General features: G+C 34.4%; 1 protein-coding gene across 1 annotated transcript in view; it reads left to right on the forward strand.

Moving 5' to 3' along the window:
- The first annotated feature begins 6,996 nt into the window (after positions 1 to 6,996).
- The window catches only part of LOC145277599 (allene oxide synthase-lipoxygenase protein-like), an 88,450-nt gene continuing 71,997 nt past the window's right edge, over positions 6,997 to 23,449 (forward strand). The window contains exons 1-2 of the mRNA XM_080129116.1: positions 6,997 to 7,136; positions 19,371 to 19,404. Of these exons, the coding sequence (XP_079985242.1) occupies positions 7,118 to 7,136; positions 19,371 to 19,404 (53 nt within the window). The 5' untranslated portion in view covers positions 6,997 to 7,117. The remainder of the gene's footprint in view (positions 7,137 to 19,370; positions 19,405 to 23,449) is intronic.

Here is a 23,449-nt window from a genome sequence, read left to right on the forward strand (position 1 = left end):
GTAGGGAGAGAGAGAGAGAGAGATAAGAAATAAGAGAAGAAGGAGAGAGATAAGCAAATAATAATGTGGCGCTACTTTATAGACTGTAGGTAGATATAGCGGTTAGTCGTTGGATACATGTCATATGGATTTCAGCACGTTAAATATCTATGCAGTTTGGGAGAGGCATTGTTTGCAATAACTAAGATGCGTCCTCTCAAAGCAAGCTTAGTTACATCCAACTAAATTGCATTTATCTATTTAAATACGTTGACTATAAATGCCTCTAATTAAATAAATTAATAATATTGCAAGATACTAATGGAATGAATATAAAGGATATGAAACTATGAAAATATGAATGTAGAAGGATATAAATAAAATAATAATAAAAATGGCAAAAACATAATAATAATGATAGCAAGGATATGGAATAAGATTCGCTGCGTAATTGTTATAAATACAGTGGGTATGGAACAGAGAAATAAAAAACAAAATACAAGTAGAATATATAAATAAGTATAATTAATTAGGCAAGGTTAGGTAGATGTATGATAAATTAAGTTCCTAAAAATGTGCTTGGTTATTTGGGGGTCTGTATGGAACTGATTGGACATAAAGGTTCATTTGGTAGGGGTTAAGTTATAATGGCTCCAAAGTTCAGCTAAGTTTATATAAAGAAAGAGAGAAATGGGGGGGGGGTACCCACAGACCTATGAATAGCTAGATACATGCCTTATTCAAGATAATAGTTTGTGGTAAATGAACCAGAAATAACCCAGCTTATATTTACTTCCATTTCGCCAATACTATTAGGTTAGTAAGAAGGGTCTTGCGGAATTTTTAATTTTGATTTCAAATAATGTATTTTCAAATAAGTTTTCGTTGTAATAGCTTTACTTTATATATCATTTTAAAAGGCGTTGTTCGCTCTATCTAATCGATTAATTTACAGCCGTTTTAAAACCAGACGTTGAATATAAGATAGAAATATGCAAATTCTCACGTTTCTTATTTTAATTCAAGCTAGGCCAAAGTACTGTTGCTACAACTCACGATATCACCGAAGCGTTAGAGCCAGAAACCACTATTTAACGCATAGCAAAATGGTGGTTTAAGAAATTTCATGGCAGCGACAAGAGTCTTGAAGATTATGAGCCTAACGATCGGCCATCGGATGTTAACACCGATCAATTAAAAGCGTTAGTTAAAACCAATCTACGAACTTGCTTCCTTATTAGACGTAAAGCATACGATGATTTTAAACCAATTGAGAGAGATTGAAAATGCACAATCATCTGATAAACATGAACGACATCCAAAAGAAACGCCGTTATGAAGTGTCATCTTCCCTTTTTTTTACACAGCAAGAACAATTTTTACAACACGTTTCTCAACCAGGTTGTGCCTTGCGATGAAAAGTGGTTAAACGCTAACGAAGCTTTCGGATACATCATGAAGTTAGCATTTCACCAAAAGAAGGCCATGCTGACTGTTTGCTCGTCTGTGACCAGTTTCATCTCTTACAATTTTTTTTATGCAGCGGAGAAGTACTGTCAACAAATGTATGAAACTTCGACAACAACGCCAAGAATTAGGCAACAGAAAAGGACTAATTCTCTTTTCCACGATAGTGCCTGACCGCACGTTGCTAAATCCACCATGCAGAAATTGAACAAACTGAGTTACGAAACTCTTCCTCATCCGCTATACTCTCGAGACGTACTCGATGCCGACTACCACTTTTCAAGCATCTCGATAACCTGCGTGAGAAATGCTTCAACAACGTAAGCGATAACAAAAACGCCGTCAGCAACATTATCGGTACCGGAAGGCCAGTTCTTTCGTTAATAGCATAAATACACTTGTTTTGCGTTTGTAAAGGTGTGTTGATTTTCATGTTGCTTATTTCGAACAATAACTATTTGTTTGAGCCGAGATATCTTTATCTAAACTGAAAAGTAAAAACTACTAGAACTTTCTTTTTAACCTGATATGTTGTCTAATATACCTTATTTTTTTTCTTGTAAGATGAAACCTACGTGGCAAATAAACAAGGATGTTGAATATTATACTCTTATTTTCTGAGGCCATTATAACCGTGTTATTTTTCAATCAGTTGACTTATATAGGCAACGTTCTTATCAGGTTGTTCATTGTTTTCCTTTGTTATTGTTGTTTTTAGTTTCACTTTTTTTACAAGGAAGCTAAAAAGATACAATGCAGTAACAATGCGGCTAACAGGTTGGTTGGTATATGTACTAGTTCGTTTACATACATGGACCGTGTTATGTCCCGGTCTCTCTATAAGGGGCTGGTTCGTTCGAGCTAGAATATGTCACATCAGTATGGTCATCGCGATATATGCATAACATTGGAACAATAGAAGCGGTGCAAAGCAGGGCTACGAAATGTATCCCAGATCTGCCTGATTTGTTCTACGAGGAGCAACAGAGGAAAGTAGCCTTTCCAAATCGTTGCCGTTCAATGCGACGATTTTCACGGGGTATGGTTTTTTGACCTCCTCGATAAGGAGAATTTTACGAACATTCCCTTCTTTCTAAAGGTGGGTGACGACAAATTACCCATGATTGTGGCAGGCAGAAGACCCACATGTTGGAACTGGGGAGATGGGTCACCTCACAACAGATTTCCCTAAAACGAAACCAGTTCCAAATCCCAAGTCAAGAATGGGGCAACACCTGGGAATCGAACTAACAGTCAAAGATCCCCCCCCCTGAAGATACTACCAACATCGAAGTCGAAAAAGACTAACCATGGGAGATAGCCATCGGAAAGAAGACGCCTAGCCGCCTCTCTGGAAAAATCAAGAGAGGAGGCCATGCTGGAGAAAAGCCGAGGAAAGGCAAAATACATTGAAATCGTGAATCTCAAGAAGAAACTAGACGCACAAAAACTGTATTCCCCAATCCCCTCATGAATCTCAACCTCCTCCTAAACTAAGCCCCAAACCACAGAGACAGTTATACTCCATCACTGACTCCCCTTGCAAAACTAAAGCTCGTACCCCTAGTAAAATGTCTCCTCTTGTTTAATCTGCTGTCCCCCCTTAATTACCAAAAGTAATACCACTTAGCCTTATTAAAAAGCCCTCTCCTGTCCCATCTACCTCTGCCACTACTCATAATACTCCTTCCTCATCATCCGTAAAAACACATGGCGACGGTATCTATCGTGATGGACTCATCGACACTTAGATAGGTACGTACTCCCTTACGAGAGCCATCGGCACGCTTACGTCCGCGATGTTCGTTTCTGGTTCTCAACCCTAAAGCACAATCATGGTTCTCAAGCTTGCTAGTGTGAATTTCCGAGGGCTAAGGACCGACTCGGGAAAATAGCGCTTGAGTTTGGACCTGCTGCATCTCGGAGTGGATATTTGTTGCGTGCAGGAAGCCCACCTTATTCCTGGTGACCATTTACGTGCGCTAAGACTTTTAGTGCTTACTCGAGAGGGGCTTCCTGCTTAGTTAAAAGGTCACTAGATGTGTCGTGTGAACCGTGCTACATGGATCCGGAGGGAAGACTATGTGTTCTGGATGTTACCATAAAGGGTAGGGTGTTTCGTCTTATTGGGATTTACGCGCCCAATAGCCACGTTGAGCTGGCTGCCTTTTTTCGGCGAATCGAACAGTTCATGGATACTTCTCGAACGGTTATCTTAGCGGGAGACTGGAGTTAGCATCTAGGGGAACAAACAGAGATCGGGATGCTGTTTTATTTCGTGAGTTTGTGGATAAATTTGATCTTATCGAAAAATTCCGAAATGAAAAGCCCCGTGACTTAGTGTGGACTTGGACAGGTAGACGCGGCTCCGTTCCGGTACAACTCTCGAGTTATTTTGGCCGGTTTTAGTTAGGCGAGTCGATGTAGGGATTCTAAATTGTCCAAGTTTCCACAATATGGTATACTCGTCATTGTTCGGTGTGGAGAGATTTCGTGACAAGCTATTACTATTAACCATACTGCGGGAATTGACGGGGGCTATCATTGGGAATAAGCAGTGAATAAAAATTGAGGAAGCCATTAGGTCCTTTTCTGCCAACTTTAGCAAAAGACTCAACCTAGATTTTAGGGCAATGAAAGCGACACTAGTCTAGATTAGATCGGGCGGTGGAGGAGGGGGATAGTGAAGGCTCAGCTTGCCTGCCTTACTGAAAAGGAGCACCAAGCTTTAGTGATTAGGGCTAGGTTAAAAAGAATGCCCCAGGAAGAAACGAACATGGCCGCTGGGCTGCGTGCAAGAGAATTTCGTCCAGCTACTGATAGACACATCGCTCGTGTCACATTGCCGGACGGGCGTACTGTGACCACAAACCAGGGTGTGCTGGTGGCGTTTAGATCTCATTTCCAGGAGCTTTTTTCCATGGACCCCTGTCTGTCATTAAAACAGTTCGACACCTATTTGGTTTACTTTTCTCGTCTTTCGACGACCGAAGCGGCAAGGTGCGAAAGTGGCATAACGGAGGATAAAGTCATTGAAGCCTTAAAGCGGGTCGGCCTTAATAAGTAACCGGGGATCGATGGTCTGCCCTACGAAGTGTATTTGGGGTTGTCGTACATCTTTGTTCCCTTGCTGACGGTTTTATTTAACTCATGGTTTAGGAACGGCTCAATCTCCAAATACTTTACCATGGGTGTGATAAAACTTGTTCGCAAAAACAAAGATGGTGGGGATGGGTTAGGCAATTATCGGCCCTTAACGATGTTTAACGCTGAGTTAAATATTTTGGCCAAGGTTTTCGCAAATCGTCTGCAGCTTGTCCTGGCTCATCTTATTAGCTCCGAGCAAACGTGTGCCGTGAAGGGCAGAACAATCCAAGACAACTTGCACACAATACGTTTGATAGAAAAAGTTGACACTGAAGCCATGCTGATCAATTTAGATCAGTCCAAAGCCTGCGATAGGGTTAACCATCGGTACTTGGGGGCTGTTTTGTCGGCGGCCGGTTTTGGCCCTCAATTTCGCTCGTGGGTTCATCTTTTCTATGTTAACCCCGATGTGATGGTAGAAGAGACCCTTCAGTTTGTTACGTTTACTTCCTCAGGGGTGCCCGTTATCACCCATGCTGTAGGTACTTGCGATCGAGCCATGGATGTGCCTTAGGAAAAAGAATTTTGAGTAGCAGAAACGAACGTAAGTTCTGACTCACTTTTTAATCCAGAGTAGGTCACGTTTTAGACTAGAGTAGGACCAGTTTTGAAGGCACTGGTGTTCATAACCTAGCTAGTATGTGATAGTGATCATTAGGCACCGCTTTTAGTTTGTCCCGTTTTTTTCCCCATTCCCCTCCCCAATGAGGTGACAGATCGCTTGATTCGCCAGAGATGTGGGTTCCTTTTAGAAGTTTTCGTAAGAGGTGTTTATAATAAAGCGTTTAAGCCCGCATCACCCTTTCGCCTGGCGAATCGGCGTATCTACCACATTTTACTAACGGGAGGGGGTGTCTTTTGTTACTAACGTTGTAAATATCCCATTTCTATTTTCTATATATAAAATTATTTTCCCATCCTCCCTTTTTCTTATGGGGTCTTAATTAGATTATCATGGTATGTTGTTCTTATGGTTAGTGTTCAAGGATTTATACATTGAAGGCTGTATAGTATGAATGTGGTATTGTGGTGGAAGTAGAGTGAAAGCAGGAACTAGTTAGGTTAAATTAGTAAGTATTAGCCAGCAAAGATCGCCCCTTCCCCATCCCTATGTCCGGCCTTGTGCCCAATTTTTCTTTTAATTGTTTTATATTTTTAAATGAAAATAAATATTTACCTCATTATAATCTTTATGATGGGATGTGTCTCCTAGCGGCTTCGGCTGCAGGGAGACAGGGTAGTGCACGTCCAGGATCCGTTGTTGACACTCAGCCCGACAAGTGAGGGGCCGGGAACCGACCCGTCGGACTTAGGTGCATCGCCTTGGTAATACCCAGGGGGTCCACCCTCCCAGGCCTTGCCACCGGGCTTTCCGGTGGGGCAAGTTTATTGCTTGTCGCCCGACCAGGGAATGCCAACGGGGTTACTCAGGCAATTTTTGCAATTGCAGGAGTGCCCCTCTTTTAGTGGAGGCTGATTTAGATCTCCATTTTCCCGGCTTTGTGCAAAATATTGCTGATGTGGGCAGCAATTTAAATAACTACCACATTTTAGTGCAAAAATATTGTAACAAGAACAAACGATTTATTTTATAAAATTATTTTTATATAATTGCTTGAATAAACTTTTAAAATGCAAAAGTCAAGTATCATTGTTTAATTGTGCTCTAAACAGAAACATTTATTTCGGACAAGTTTTATCAAATAACTGTATTCGCCGGGCCCTTCTGCTTATCAAATGCACTTCTGATGTTAGGCTGCTATATAAGTGTGTTAACTTTTAGGCAAAATCAACTGTTTCTTCTTATATGGGATTTTTAGATTATCGATTTTTTATACTTAACCGGGGCATTCTGATGTAAAACCTAACTCTGATAGGTATTTTTTGATGTATTTACGCATACCATGGTGATAGTTGCTGATTCTACAAAAGAACTAAACAACATACGACGAATAAATATTTGAAGATCTAAAGAATTTGATCATAAAAAAATTTCAAAGAATTTGATATTAATTAGCCTGAAAAGAGTTGATATGCCGTAAGACAACCAAACGAAACAGCATGAATAAATATTTAAAGCTATAAACAACTTGAATCTTAATTTATTTATCGGAATGGCTAAATTCGGCATTAAATGACCCGAAAAGTGTTGATATGCCGTAAAACAAAGCAACCAAAGGAAACCTATACGGATATCTACTTTCAAATGTTCTATGCAACGCATGAATATTCTCTGGATACGTCCTTGCATTCCTGATTAATTTTTTTTATTGTTTCTTTGAAAATTAAATCTGAAACGGGGAAAAAATCTGCGTGTAATATAAAGTTGTTATTGTTTCTTAAAATAAAAAGAAATGCATGACAGGATATTAAGGCCGCTGGAAATCTGATCCCGCCTTAGGGAATGCGAATTGTCAGCACTATAAATTGAGCGTCTGCATTCTTTTCGTCTAAATCTTTTCTTTTTTCAGCTTTATATCCCACTATTTGATATCATCTATATTTTCTCCTCCGTCATCTAAGTATGAGTGAAGAAATCATAGGTAAGATATCTTGCATCTTTTGAGTTTTTAAAATTTGTATGTTTGAATTCAGTTGTAGTTTTTTTATGCTATTATAATAGCGTTCTAATTTAAGAAAAAATGTTAAAAACAATGAAACTAAAAACAATTTTTGTGTAGTATTTTCAAATTTTCTTATTTTAGAATGTCGCCTTAGTAAATGACTACCATTTAAACTACAGTTAATGTGTTACAAATTTCATGCGATACAGTCCGGTTATCATATAGCCGATCAATACCTTACGCTTTTGTTGATTAAAACAGTTTTCTTTTTATTTACAATCTTACATTTTCTTCCGTTAAAGTAAAAGTTTGTGAATCTAAACTCCAACAGAAAATTCTCCCTGTAAAGGTTGCAAAATTTAAACGTGTCATTTACGCTAACGGAGATATACATGCGACTGGGGACTGCTTGCGAATTTCATACTTTTTTGGAACTTCCTTCTTTGAAGGAAGCTGGTTAAACCTACATTGTGTGAGTGACGTTTCCAATTTTTCCAAATGACAAATATATAAAATGTGATCATCTGGGCACGTTTTGATAGTTATTATATTTTTTTTAACATGGGGAGGTTAGGGTTTTTATAATACGCTGAGGCATGTCGTAAAAATAAAACAGTTTAGAAAAAGTTAAAACAAACTTTTTTATGTAAACAATGCCGTGAAAAGAAACTAAACAGTTAAAACGCAAAATACATTGAAATCGTGAATCTCAAGAAGAAACTAGACGCACAAAAACTGTATTCCCCAATCCCCTCATGAATCTCAACCTCCTTCTCCTAAACTAAGCCGAGAGTGATCCGTGCTGAAATAATAACGCTATTATTTAAAAAGCCATTCTTAACATGAGGAAGGGAGGGTGTTTTGTACCTATTCTGTACTTTAACCTTACAATTGAATAAAAACATATAATAAAACTTTAATTAAACGTGGAAATACGATTAAAAAAACGCCCTTCCATTAACCTCGAAAGCCGCTCTTAATATGGGGAGGTTGGGGGTGTTCATTCCGAAAGCCGTTTTAACATGGGGAAGTTAGGGTGTTTATAATATGCTGGGGCGAGTCGTAAAATTAACGAAGTGCTATCTATTATTTATTGCAAAAATTGCTTGAAATTTATTTATTTGACAAAAAAAAATTACATTTTGGTACTCCTTGGGCGTTGAGTTCCATGGCGACCAGCAGAAAAAAAATAATAGTCGCTCCCTTAGTCCCCCACCCCACCCCGCACGTAACATATTTTATTTACTGACGTTGCCGTAACTAAACGATTATTTGTCACATTTACAAACATTTATTTATTTATTTTGAAATTTTTATTATTTTATTATTTATTTTTATGAATATTAAAAGAAAAATGGGTACTCATGCAGAGAGTGATCCATGCTGAAATAATAACGTCATTATTTAAAAAGCCATTCTTAACATGGGGAGGGGAGGGTGGTTTGTACCTATTCTGTACTTTAACCTTGCAATTGAATAAAAAAAACATATCATAAAACTTTAATTAAACGTGGAAATACGATTTAAAAAATAGCGCGGATCACTTTTTGCATTAGCACCGAAAAATGTTACAACCATTTATTAATAATTTCTCACTTTTACAAACATTTGATTTTAAATTTCTTTTTAAATGACGACTTTATCGACTTTTTTTTTTAAATATCCCCCCCAAATGGTGTTTATTCCGAAATCCGATGTTAATATGGAGAGGTTGAGGGTGTTTATTCTGAAAGCCGTTCTTAACATTTGTGGAGGCAGACCTAATGTAAATAAATAAATAAATTAATTTAAAAAAAACTAAATCATTTACTGATAACTTCTCACTTTTACAAATATTTTTTAATTTACATGTGCTGATGAACAAATTGTTGAATAGTGCGAAAACAAAACGTTTTTGTAATAAATTTCGGGATAATTTTTTGGGTAAATATTTACATTTAGGTCCACCTCCACAATTTTCTTTTTTAAATGACGACTTTTATTGATAAATAAATTTACTTCTCCGCAGCTTTTATTGATAAATAAATCTACTTCTCTGCCACGGGCACTGAACCTCTCCTTTTTTTTAATAGTATTTTCGGGTGGGTATGCTGACAACAAATATCAGTTAAATTTTTCAAATAGCCCCCCCCTCCAAAAGTGGTGTTTATTCCGGAAGCTGTTCTAAAGATGTGGAGGTTGGGGGGGGGGTGATTCCAAGGTGGACTTAATCTAAAAAAAAAAAAGAAGTTTTTATGCGCACATAAGCAACTATTTTTTATTAACTTTTTTTTTACTTTTTTATTTAAAAATTAGTAAATTTCAATGAATACAATAATAAATCATTTATCATTAATATGTGTTTTTGGTTTTGCGTTGAATGAAACTTTTTTTTTCATTACAACAATAATGAACCAATTTAAATCGCCGGCATGCGTTTAAGGGTTACGAAATTATCAATAAATCGTTTAGTTACTAAGCCAACGTCAGTAAATAAAAAAATGTTATGTGCGCATGCATTAGCCTTGACTAGGGGGCTAAGGGAGCGACCATTAAATAATTACGCTGGTATCCATGGAACTCAACGCCCAAGGAGTACTTAAAGTGGCACTTATGCACTTATGTTATCGTGCTATTTTTTTTAATAGTATTTTCATGTTAAATTCAAATTTTACAATATGTTTTTCTTTTATTAATTTGTTAAGTGAAAGTACAGACAACCCGGTTGGTTTCTAATGTGAGGAAAATCTAGCCCCCCCCCCAAAAAAAGGGGTACTCTGGATAATAACAAAACATTAAAATTGCCTCAGTCTCGAAAGATTTCTTCTCTACTGAACGAGGAAAAAAACGGTGAAGTGTAGTTCACCTTCTGTTTCTCCCCCCTCTCTCTTAATATCTCTCTCTATCCATCTCTCCCTTTCCCTCTTTCAATCTATCTTTCTCTCTATAACCCTCTCTATCTCTCTTGGAGCCACTTTCTCTCTCTAACTCCCTCTATCTCTTTCATTTCCTCTGTCTCATCCCTCGCTTTTTCTAACTCTCCCCCTCTCTCTGTTTATCTATCAATCCCTTTATCTCTCTATCTCCTTCTCTTTCTCTATTTCCTCTCACTTTCTCTTTTCTATCTATATATCTTCCTCTCTATCTGTCCATCTCTAATCCCTCATCCTATTTTAGTCTCCTAAATTAATTACAGTGAATAAGGCATTGTCAAAACATGGATAAATCCTATTTTAGTCACCTAATTTGCTGACTGTGAGAATAGAAGTTATTTGGAAATTACTGCTACCTTGAACAGCATCAGAAGTAACTGGTAAAACCTTTCTAATTAAATTGTTTTTGGCAGCCATTTGGTAACAAAATGACATAGCCTTAGCCCTTGCTGCATGGGGAATACCTGCGACCTTGCTGCCAAGTAGAAGAATTATTTATTCTACTTTAAAACATTCAATTTTTCAAAAATCTCATGTTCGACATCTCCAAAACATCCAATATGGGGAAAAATATTGCAAAAATGAAAACTTATTGTTTAGGATGAATGCACAATGGTACGCAAAAAATCACTTGAGGCTCTTGGTCGATCCTTGCAAGATTTGCGTGGCAATGTCAGACCATTTTGGAATGCAGTAATATTGCTTGCAGGATATTTCAAACAAATGTTACCTGTTATTCTTCAATCAATACCAGCAGATGAAATAAATGCTTGCCTCAAATACTCTACTTTTTTTGTTCCATGTGAAGACATTAAACTTAACTCAAAATATGCATATCCAGTTGCAGACTGTTCGATCCGCACAAAAACTTTTGCATCACTTGTGGGAAATTAGGTACGAAAAAGTGCCAGCTAATCAGAGTTAAGGGCAAAATTCTTTGACTTTTAACTCCTGTAATTTCTGTAATTTTATTTCATCAAAAGAATAGTTAGTTTAAAATGTTTGTGCAGATATTCGAATTATAAGAATTCCATTTGACTGAGTGAATGAGCTATTCTTGCAGGTCGATACAAAGATGCCCATGAACTTAACGCTATTATTCAATGTAAAATTCCAAGTGAGGTAATCAAATACAAATCCATCGACACTGTTGTGAAAGCAGATAAAGTGGTTAATTATCCAATAGCTATATTTGCAAGGGATTCCACCGCATGTATTGCAACTGAAATTTGGTGTACTAATTATCATGTTGTGAAATATAAACCAATACAAGCTTTGCAATGGCACATAGCTTGCAATAAAAAAAAATTAACAAACAATATCATAGAAGCAACAATCTTAACAGGACCTTTCACAGATGAATATATCTTCATTCCACGCATTCCTATGATTCCACCGGATACATCATTACACTTTAGGAAATTGCACTTTCCAATTTTATTGTCATTTGCAATAACCACCAACAAAGCACAGAGAACAATCCTTACAATTGTGGGCGTTACAGTTACACAATGACTGTTTTTTCACATGGACAGTTTATGTTACGTATTCAAGAGTCACAAAACCGGAAAATCTCTATATAAGCTAAGAAAATTCAACAACAAAAACTGTGTACCCATGCAAAATGGAAAATTAAACCTATAAGAAACATGCTTTTTCTCATTTTGGAACTTTTTCCATTGAGCCAATTTGAGCCACAGCAACGCGTGGCAGGGTACAGCTAGTATATATATAATTATTTATTTTAAATGGAATCCAGCATAGTGCTACATTTTAAGGAAAATCCGAGAATAGAAGCGTATTATATATATATACACACACATATATATATATATATATAGTTATATACACACACTCAATCACACACACGCGCATATATATATGTATATATATATATATATATATATATATATATATATATATATATATATATATATATATATATATTCGTTATGAGAGGATTCCGATATATTTGCAGATTCCGATACAATTACTAATTCTGGAATAAATTCACAAATCCCATACAACTACGATTCTGATCCAAATATTAATAAATCTATAAACATTAAACTATAATATTGTTATTTTTCTCCAGGTTTCCGGTGAAAACAGCTTATATATATATATATATATGTATATATATATATGTATATATATATATATATTTTCAACCGTAAAAACACATATTATATTTGCATATTTTTTTTACCGTAAAATGAACTGTTATACTGCATATATTTTTAAAACGTGACAACACATGTTAAATGTTCATTCGTTTTTTATACGTAAAATACATGTAAAATGTGCACATATGTTTCCATCGAAAAAAAACAAATTTTAAATGTGCATATATTTAAATGTACATATATGTTTAATGTGCATATATTTTTTCAACCATAAAAACATGTTAAATGTGCATACAGTTTTTCAACCATAAAAGACACATGTTTAATGCGCATATATTTTTTCAATCATAAAACACGTTTAATGTGCATATACTTTTTCAACTATAAAAAAACATGTTTAATGTGCATATATTTTTTCAACCATAAAAACACATGTTTAATGTGCATATACTTTTTCAACCATAAAAAAACGTATGTTTAATGTGCATATATTTTTTCAACCATAAAAACACGTTTAATGTGCATATGCTTTTTTAGACATTAAAAGCACATGTTTTATGTGCGTATATTTTTTCAACCATAAAAAACATATGTTTAATGTGCATGTATTTTTTCAACCATAAAAGCACATGTTTAATGTGCATATATTTTTAGACCATAAAAACACATGTTTAATGTGCATATATTTTTTCAACCATATAAAACACGTTTTTAATGTGCATATATATTTTCAACAATAAAAACACATGTTTAATGTGCATATATTTTTTCAACCATATAAAAACACATGTTTAATGTGCATATATTTTTTGAACCATAAAAACACATCTTTAATGTGCATATATTTTTTCAACCATAAAAAACACATGTTTAATGTGCATACAGTTTTCAACCATAAAAAAACACATGTTTAATGTGTATATATTTTTTAACCATAAAAAAACACGCGTTTAATGTGCATGTATTTTTTCAACCATAAAAAAACACGCGTTTAATGTGCATATATTTTTTCAACCATAAAAACACATGTTTAATGTGCATATATTTTTTCAACCATAAAAACACATGTTTAATGTGCATATATTTTTTCAACCATAAAAAACACATGTTTAATGTGCATATATTTTTTCAACCATAAAAACACATGTTTAATGTGCATGTATTTTTTCAACCATAAAAACACATGTTTAATGTGCATATATTTTTTCAACCATAAAAACACATGTTTAATGTGCATATATTTTTTCAACCATAAAAAACACATGTTTAATGTGCATGTATTTTTTCAACCATAAAAACACATGTTTAATGTGCATGTATTTTTTCAACCATAAAAACACATGTTTAATGTGCATATATTTTTTCAACCATAAAAACACATGTTTAATGTGCATATATTTTTTCAACCATAAAAACACATGTTTAATGTGCATATATTTTTTCAACCATAAAAAACACATGTTTAATGTGCATATATTTTTTCAACCATAAAAACATATGTTTAATGTGCATATATTTTTCAGCCGTAAAACACATGTTAAATGAGAATAAATTTTTTATTCGAAAAACACATGTTTAATGTGCATATATTTTTCATACAGTAAAAACATATGTTAAATGCGCATATATTATTTCAACCGCAAAAACACATATTTAATATGCATATATTTTTAGCCGTAAAGACAAATGTTATATGTTTTTATATTTTTTAAACCGTGACAGTATATGTTAAATGTGCATATATTTTTAACTGTAAAACCACGTTAAATGTGCATATGATATTTCAAACGCAAAAACACATGTAAAATATGCAAATATTATTTCAACCGCAAAAACACACGTTAAATGTGCATGTATTTTTAACCGTAAAAGCAAATTGTTTTAGGCGCATATATTGTTTAAACCGTGACAACACATGTGAAATTTGCCTTTATTTTTTCAAACGTAAAAATACATGTTAAATGTGCATATATTATTTTACAGTAAAAATAATGCTAAATGTGTGTATATTTTTCAACTGTAAATGCATATGTTTAATGTGCATATATTTTAACCGTAAAAACAACTATTAAATTTTCATGCACTTTTCAACCGTAAAAAAACACCAAAAAACGTTAAATGTGCATAGATTTGTGCATATATTTTTGCAACCTAAAAACACATTTTAAATGTGCATATATGTTTTTTTAACCGTAAAACCGCATGTAAAATGTGAATATAATTTTTAACCGTAAAAACACATTCTAAATGTACATATTTATTTGGAACTGTTGTATTTTGAAATGGTTTGACGTTATTCTCCCGTTGCCTACGCACAGTTCAAACATTTCAAAATACAACCGCTAGAAAGAACGTGCGGCTCGTATCATACTTTTATCTCCAAATTAGAACATGGCAAGGAAAAAGAAAATAAAAAGAAACAAGACACTGAAGATGGAGAATACCTCTGAAATATATTTGTGATACATTTCAAACAAGTAAAATATTTGTTTATTTTCCTAATATTACGTTATATTTGGCTTTCAAGTGTCAGTTCTCATCATTTAGAGCTGCTTTGAAGCTTCATCGCTTACTTATTATGCGACTAAATTTCAAACAATTATTACAGTTTATAGAGCACTTTCCGAGATATCTTGTGAAAAAAAATCAATTTTCGTAAAAAAAATGTTATGATGAATGTTCTGGTGTTCAACATCGTTAGAATACGTAAAGGCGTGAGCACGTTTTTTATGATTGATTTTCATAACAACATCATTGCTTAAGCGACTATTGTCGCGAAAAGAGAAATAGCTCGTGAAACAGACAGATGTAAAGCATGAAAGGGAGATAATTGAGGTATTTCATTGAAAGCAGACGAGTGCCGTACATTGTTATTGCATATGTGTTTATGGGGGCAAAACATTAAGACTGAAATTAAACAAAGAACAAATGAATTTATTGGAAACCTGGAAAAATTATGGGTTATTGAAAAGTGCAAGCATGAAAAGTAATATGGTTAAGCTTAAACATGGAAAAGCAAAGGACTAGTTTTTAAAACTCGAAAAGAAAACGACAAGATATTCTAGTAAAAATTAGAGTAACTTTATAACTTAAAATATTGCAGCATAAAGAATATTTTTAAATTTCAATTTATAACATTATATAATCAATTTTGTATGCTGCACCATTTTAAGTTATAAATTTATATTTTTTACTAGAATATATTGTTTTTTCTTTTCCATGTTAAACAACTTGTCCTTTACTTTCCTATGTTAAAGCTTAACTATATTACTTTTCATTCTCGCATTTTCTATAATAATAATAATAATAATAATAATAATAATAATAATTATAATAATAATAATTACTAAAATGTGAATAAAATTAAGAGGTACAGAGTAAGGCAAGGTCAAAATAAGTCATGAAGTACATTTAAGGAATAATGGACGAAGAGTGAAGTGAAAAGAACAAACAAAGGGAAAAATAAAAATAAAAATAAAAATAAAAATAAAATAATAAAAAAAGTTTCGTTTTTGTTCTTTTCATTTCCCTCTTCATCCATTATTCCTTAAATGTACTTCATGACTTATTTTGACCTTGCCTTACTCTGTACCTCTTAATTTTATTCACCTTTTAGTAATTATTATTATGTTATACATGGAAATGAGAATATTATAAAAAAACAAGGTCCTTGGATGATGATGATGATGATGATGATGATGATAATGATGATGATGATGATGATGATGATGATGATGATGATGATGATGACGATTCGTAAGCACATTCTGCGCGCATGCGTAAAAAAGGAGGGAAAATGAAATTAAGTCTCTTCTCCCTTTGGAAACTATACATAGCTAATTCATCAGCCGCAGGCAGGTGACGGTGGTCAGGTGTTTAACGCTACGGACTGAAAGTCTAAGTTCGAATCCATTTTCTTTCTACAGAAAGACTTTGATATTGATATGTTGGGAACCTTCACTTGATCCTTCCCGTAAGTATCTTATTTTATCTAGAAATAATTCTAACTAGAAAGATAAAGATAATCATCTGACCCACACAAAATAAATGAATGATGCTCAACAACAGTAGGACGTTCTCTGTTTTGTCTCTCGGTAAAATAACGTTCTCTGTTCAATTAATTATGTAGAATCAATCGTTTACAATACTTATTCTGCCTTCGCTTAAATTTGATAAACTATCAAGAATCATCGTGTCAAACCGATTGTTCATCGAGTACAACACCTGTGCCTTTTTGTTATGCACAACTAATATCGAAAGATTTGACCAGGAAACACTTTGAGTCTTGAACTCAGATGTGAAGATGACAAGTTATACATAGAAACGAGTATATTATAAAAAATAAACTAAGGTCCTTGAAGGAGAAGGAGCAGGAAAAGGAGGAGGTGGAGGATGCAGATGATGATGATTCGTGTGCACATTATATGCGTATGCATGAAAAAAGAAGGGAAAATAACATTCAGTCTCTTTTCCCTTTGGAAACTACACATAGCTAATTCATCAGCCGCAGGAGGCTGACGGTGGTCAAGTGTTTAACGCCACAGACTGAAAGTCTGGGTGTGCCAAGTTCGAGTTCATTTTCTTTCTATAGAAATATTTTGATATCGAGATATTGAGAACGTTCACATGATCCTTCCCGTAAGTATCTTATTTCTATGTAGAAATATTTTTTTTTTACACAGTGATCACCACTTATCAAGGCCCGGAAGCCACTCATGGATAAGGGTTATTGCAAGTACATTACGTTAGTGTGGATATTTGATGAAGTGTTTAATTAAGGGGGCGGTTTATTAGGAATTTGTTAACATTGGACTTGAAGACATCCAAGTTGTAGTCCGGAGGGAAGCAGGCAGACGGAACAGAGTTCCACAGGCGCGCAGTTCTAAGAAAGAAGCTTTGTTCATGGAATCCGCGTTTTGATTTAGGCACAGATATAGAGTGGGGGAAATTTTTCACAGTGGATTCAACGAGACGGGTGTTTTTCGTGAAAGATTGGCGAGGGGGGACCAGAGATTGGAGCTCAGACGAGCACCTGCCATGAAAATAACGATAAAACAAGGATAGGCTCGCAACGTCTCTTCTGTGGGAGAGGTTGCAGGGTAGAGAAAAGGGCATCCCCCACTAAACCACGGAGTCTATTTTGTACTCTGTCAAGGCATGATAGGCTGTTTTTGGCAGCTCCTGCCCAGATATGGCAACAGTATTCCATCCTTGGACGTACTTGGCTTTTATATAGATAGAGAATTGCATCCGTAGTGAGATATCTTCTGGAGCGGTAGCAGGATCCCACCATCTTTCCAGTGACCTTGGCAACAGACTTGATGTACGTGTTCCATTTCAGATCAGGAGTAAAGGTCAAACCCAGAAGCTTGTCAAAACACGGGGCCTCACCCAGACGAGAGCCATCCATCACAATTGATGCCAGCTGGGGATCAGAGCGTTGATGATGTAAGGATAGGAGTTTGGTTTTGGATGCATTAAAGGTAACCAGCCACATCTTCCCCCATTGAACCCCGCGCTCGAGATCAGAGGAGAGAGAATCCGAGATAACTTTGTCATTTACAGCCTTTGATGTGTTGCCGTAGATGGTCGTGTCATCAGCATAGATGTCAACGAATGATTTAAGTATGTGTTTAGGGAGGTCATTGATGTAGATTAGGAAGAGAGTTGGGCCCAGGATTGACCCCTGAGGGACTCCAGCATTTATATTGCAGGCCTCCGATTTTTGTCCATCTACCACTACTCTTATGAGCCTATCGGAGAGAAATGATTTAATGATTGAGAAAACATTTCCAGTTATACCGTAGCTGGAAATCTTGTGAAGTAGACCCTTATGCCATACCTTGTCGAAGGCCTTTGATATGTCAAGAGCAATTGCCCTAGAAAGGAAGCCTTTGTCAAGAGATTCACTAATCCTGTGGGATATAACCGTCAGCACATCTGCGGTAGATCTTGCAGAGCGGAAACCATATTGTGTGTCACTAAGAAGGTTATTCCTGCTGAGGTGGTTGACTATTTCTCTATTTAATATGGATTCCAGCAACTTACTCATAACACAGAGGAGACTTATTGGTCTGTACTGAGAGGGAGATGACTTATCACCTGAATTCTTAAATACAGGGCAAACTGATGCGGTCTTCCAGGGGGTCGGAAAGCACTTCTCCTTAAGGCAGCGCTTAAATAGTTTCGTAAGTATGGGAGCAAGTTCTGGTTGAAGCTTTTTTAACACTATAATTGGGATGCCATCAGGGCCAGTTGCTTTACTGGAATCTAGGGTTTTTATTAGCTTGGCGACCTCATGCACGGATAATAGTATGGTACCTAGCTAATTCTAACTAGAAATATAATAATCATCATCTGACTCATATGATACTCACCAATAATAGGAAATTAATTATGTAGAATCTTATATACTTATTCTGCCTTCGCATTGCATGATTCAAGCAGAAACATAGAAGATACAAATAAGGGTGCGCTCAAATCATATCAGTTTCTTTTTCGTATTAGGTTGTATCCAAAAATATTGTCGGTGTTTCGTTTCGTACCAGAAAGAGTTAATTCATGTTGCTATTGGTGCAATTGTAAACACACACCTAGAAAAAAAAGACGGGTTATCTTGGGTTAAATTGAATCGGTTATCAAAACTACTTAAATATAAACACGTAAAAACACAAATAAAATAAATATCCTATTTCTGCTCCTTATATATTTTACTTGTTATCCATGTCGTTCTTTTTATCTCACTTTTCATTCCTCCAACTAAGAATCAATCGTTTACTATACTTATTGTGCCTCGGTATTGAATAACTCAACCAGAGACGAACGAAGATACAAATGAGGGTGCGCTTAAATCATATCAGTTTCTTTTCTTATCAGGTTGTATCAAAATTATGATCGGTGTTTCGTTTCGTTGCAAAACAAAGTTAATTTATGTTGCTATTTGTGCAATTCTAAACACACCTAGAAAAATTCGATCACCCATGCAAGACGTTTGCAAGCTTTACAATTCAAGCCATCTTCGAAAACTCTGATGTTCCTCTTAATCTGCGAGCTTTTACAATTCCAAGCTCATCTTGATTGATTCTTGTATTTTTTTTAAACATTTCCGATCTCTTCTAAAACTAAACTGCCTTACAACTGGAAACTTCTGATAGATTTCGTTTGTCTATTTTCAGAAGCTGAAAATGCAGCACTCACCTCTTTCGCCTGGTAAGAAGCTTCTCATTTCGAATTTGACGGGAGAAAGCAAAATACGTTGAAGACGGCATTTTTATTTCGTCTATTGCAAATGTTCAAATATATAAGGAAAACATATTTCTTCCAATTTTTGTTTTTTTGTAATGTTTTATAATTTCAAATTATTTTCTTCTTCTTTATTCATGTTATTTATTTAAGTAATTCGCTAAATATCTTGCCATATGTTTATCCTATTATCATTATTTTCGTATTTTATTTATTATGTATTTTATTCATTATTCACGTCATCATCTAACGTACATATCTTACGCTACTGTTTCTATTCCTATTACACCAATTATTTAAGTTACTTAATTATATATTATCCACTTGTGCTTTTTATATGATTTCTTTTCCTTTGTTATTTGTACTAATCCACTAGATGCATGTTTTCAAAGAGACTGAGAATGCAGCGATCCAAGTGGTTTACCCCCATACTGAATATTAACTTTGAAAATTTTACGCATCAAAACCAAAGCAAAATATGATGAAAGTAAAAATAAAATAGATAAACCGCATAATTTATTATACCATACCTGTTCACACTGAAACACTTATTACAATAGTCTGTGGAGCTATATTAAAAAGCCTTGTTAAACTTTGTGACATATTTCCATTCTATGGAGGTCAGGTGCTAACGAACACCCCATAATTTTATCATACCATATTTCTTCAAACTGAAATATAATTATCAAAGTATACTTATGCAGATAGATATGAAAAGTCTTTATTCAAGTTTGTGCCTTTTTCCATTCCATGGAGGCCAGACGCGAACGCAAACTCCAGAATTTTATTATACCATCCCTATTTAAGTAAAAACATACTTATCAAAGTATCATTATGTACATCTATATCCAAAACACTTGTAAACGTTTTTTATAACTTTTTAAATTTTTTATTTCCATACTTTGTGGACCAGCCGCGAACGCAGACCCCATAATTTTTATGAACCACCGTTCTGCCAGATCAAACATACCCATTCCTGTGTCTCGATAATCTTCTATCATTATATCTAATCAGTTTTTTAAAATAGTCAACCATATAGGAGCCTATTCGTGACCACACACACACACACACACACACACACACACACACACACACACACACATTCAGCTTTATATTACGTATATATATATATATATATATATATATAAATATAACATTTTTGTGCCCCCCCCCCCAAAAAAAAAAACTTGACTAAACAAAAAGTCGTTAAAAAAACCTTGTACTTACACCTAAGAATTTTAACTTTTCTTAAAGGGATAAAATACAAACTTTGTTGATAAATATTTTACAAAAAAAAGAAAACAAAAACAAAACATGTAAAATTAAATAAACAAAAATATAATCAGTATAGTAAAGGTTGATTTTTGAGTTTTTTGATTATTTACATTTATATTTACTCCGGTTTGTTCGTTTTTAAAGTGTCTGGAACAACGCTCGGCTTAAACCGATGATTTCTGGTCTCGCCCGATCCATGCTTGACAGGGAATCACGAGAATCCGGGTCAAATTATGCAAGAATATAGAATATTTAAAAATAAAGCAAAACATCTTTCTGTCGACAATATTTTTTTTACACGCTAGAAACGTCTTGCGATTACCAAATGAATTTATTTTGGAAGATTATTTTTAAATCTTTCGAACTTCGGAACATATTACAAAAAACTAATCAGGGGAAATAATTATAATCGTTTCATAAAAAATCGATGTCGGAAGTAATAATTCCAAATCCTTTTTTTTCTTACAAGAAATTTTATATTTTTATGTTATAAAAGATAAATAAAGTTTTTTTTCATGTATGCAAAAATTTGGTATAAAGTTCAAATAAACAAAGAAATGTAATTGGGAATATTATGTAATGGATACGGTTTATTTATGACGTTTGATTAAATACGTGAGAAATGGCAATAATAAACAACTTTTCGTTAAATATATTAAAAAAAAATTATTATAAATTATCTATAAAGTTTATTTTTTATGTAAGTAAAAGTTTGTTGGAAAGTTCAAATAAAGTTTATAATTTAATTGAAGGAAAACACCTCGTTTTTTGTTTTTTTTAAAATTAAACTGATTTAATTTACAAAATTTCGATATCTACGTTTATCTTAATTTTATTATAAAAGTAAGGTAAACGTTCATAAGCATAATAAAGGGGGAAAACAGTTCATAAATCTAATAAAAAATTCCTTTAAGTTCAAATAAAGACTGTTTAAATAAAACGTATACAAAAAGGTTCATTCTATACAGTTTTGCGCATCCGTAGCTAAAAATATGTCGGACGTCACTTCCGCCAAATGGCTTTGTAAACAAAAGAAGGCAAATCTGCAAGAATAACGAATTTGTTATGCTTGAAATTTTACGCTAATCGTTTAATAAAAATGGCTAGATTTCAAAAAATTCAAAAATGTTAAATACAAGAAAAGTTCAAAATTAAAAATAATATTTCTTTTATGCGTGTGGCCATAGCAACATGGCGGTTCATTTGGCGTAAGATTTGGATGTTAATGGAAAGTTTCGTATATGCAATGTCTTTTGGGGGTAGTTGCGTATAATTTTATTTTTGTAAATGGTCACTCAGAAAAAAATACCCCCCCCAGATTAACAATAAATTATTGTCTTTCATTTGATGCTAAAATTAAATCCATTAGCATCATCGTTTATGAGGAGTTTGGATTATTAGATTAGCCAATCAAAACTGTTCCTAGTGTCCACACATATCCAAAATGTTTCACGCACATTTTTGCTTTTATGGATATATAGATAGATATAGATATACGCTTCAGAATAATGAAATGAAATATATCTTCTGGTATACAAAACTTTGGGCACCCAACTTGTCAGTCTATCTCGTTAGCTACTAAGTCAACTTGCTGAGGGATATGTGTAATATATGTATATTGGTCATTATTTCATTATCTTAGAAATTGCATCTCTCTTTTTAAAACGGAGTACTATAGTATCTGTATCATACTACTGTTGTCAGGAGGATAGTGTATAATCTTTTATTATGATTTCGACATTCCAAGAATTACCTCGTCCTTTATAAAAGTAGTGTAGTATGTGTCCTCTTGAAACCACTTGGACATGGCTGTCCTGTTCACGTTTTAGTGGTAGTGTAATATTTGTTCTGTTATCATTGGATTATACTCCCCAGCATTACTGTCTACATTTTGAAGCCATCGTCTGAATCGCTTGAAATATTCCAAGGAATCTAAAGAATTTAAGGAGGATCTTTAATATGAAATGGTAGTCAATGATACCGGCCACTCCTGTCTTTTAAAGAGCTAGCTGGTAACGTAACAAACATTAGTAACATTATGGATAATAATCAGATACATTAGGGTTGACACGTTGTCCGCATGACTACCTACAGATTGTCATATCAGCTATTGAATTAAAGATGGAAAAGAAGACTAAATTGCTTATCAGTTCATTCAAGAGTGACGAAAATAGTTAAAATCTTTTGCTATTTTCTTCGCTCTTGAAAATGCCCACAAAACAGTTTTCAAAATGTCGGGAGATTTAGCATTCTTTTCCATTTTTAATTCATACCGTCGGATTTGCTTTTATTCTTTCAATTTTCATATCAGATATTCTACGTTGAACTGCATCAAAGCTGCGGAGCGTTATGCTAATGTTCACGTTTCTACCAGCTTTCAAACGCCAAGGCGATATCTTTGGCGCTAACTTCTCCAACTCTCTCACTCTGACTTACTTCACTGTGAAACAAGAATTTCTAAACTCATTACGTCATGAACTCACGAAACGAAAGAAACAAATGAGCTGATCTATTTTTGTCACGTATTTCGTTTATTTAACTAACATTCCTGTTTGTTCTAACTTCCAACGTTAACATTCGCGGTATATTTCTATATTTCTACCATTAATATTTTAACTGTAAAATACCCGATCGTTCTCGATGTATATTTTATGACATTCTATTTTCCAAATATCAACAGTGGTCATAATAAAAATCGTTCTGGTTACTTGGCGTTGCCCTGGTAGTGCTCTATATA

Source organism: Euprymna scolopes, chromosome 6 (genome assembly GCF_053919585.1).
Source record: "Euprymna scolopes isolate OS-2025 chromosome 6, ASM5391958v1, whole genome shotgun sequence".
Classification (NCBI taxonomy): Eukaryota; Metazoa; Mollusca; class Cephalopoda; order Sepiida; family Sepiolidae; genus Euprymna; species Euprymna scolopes.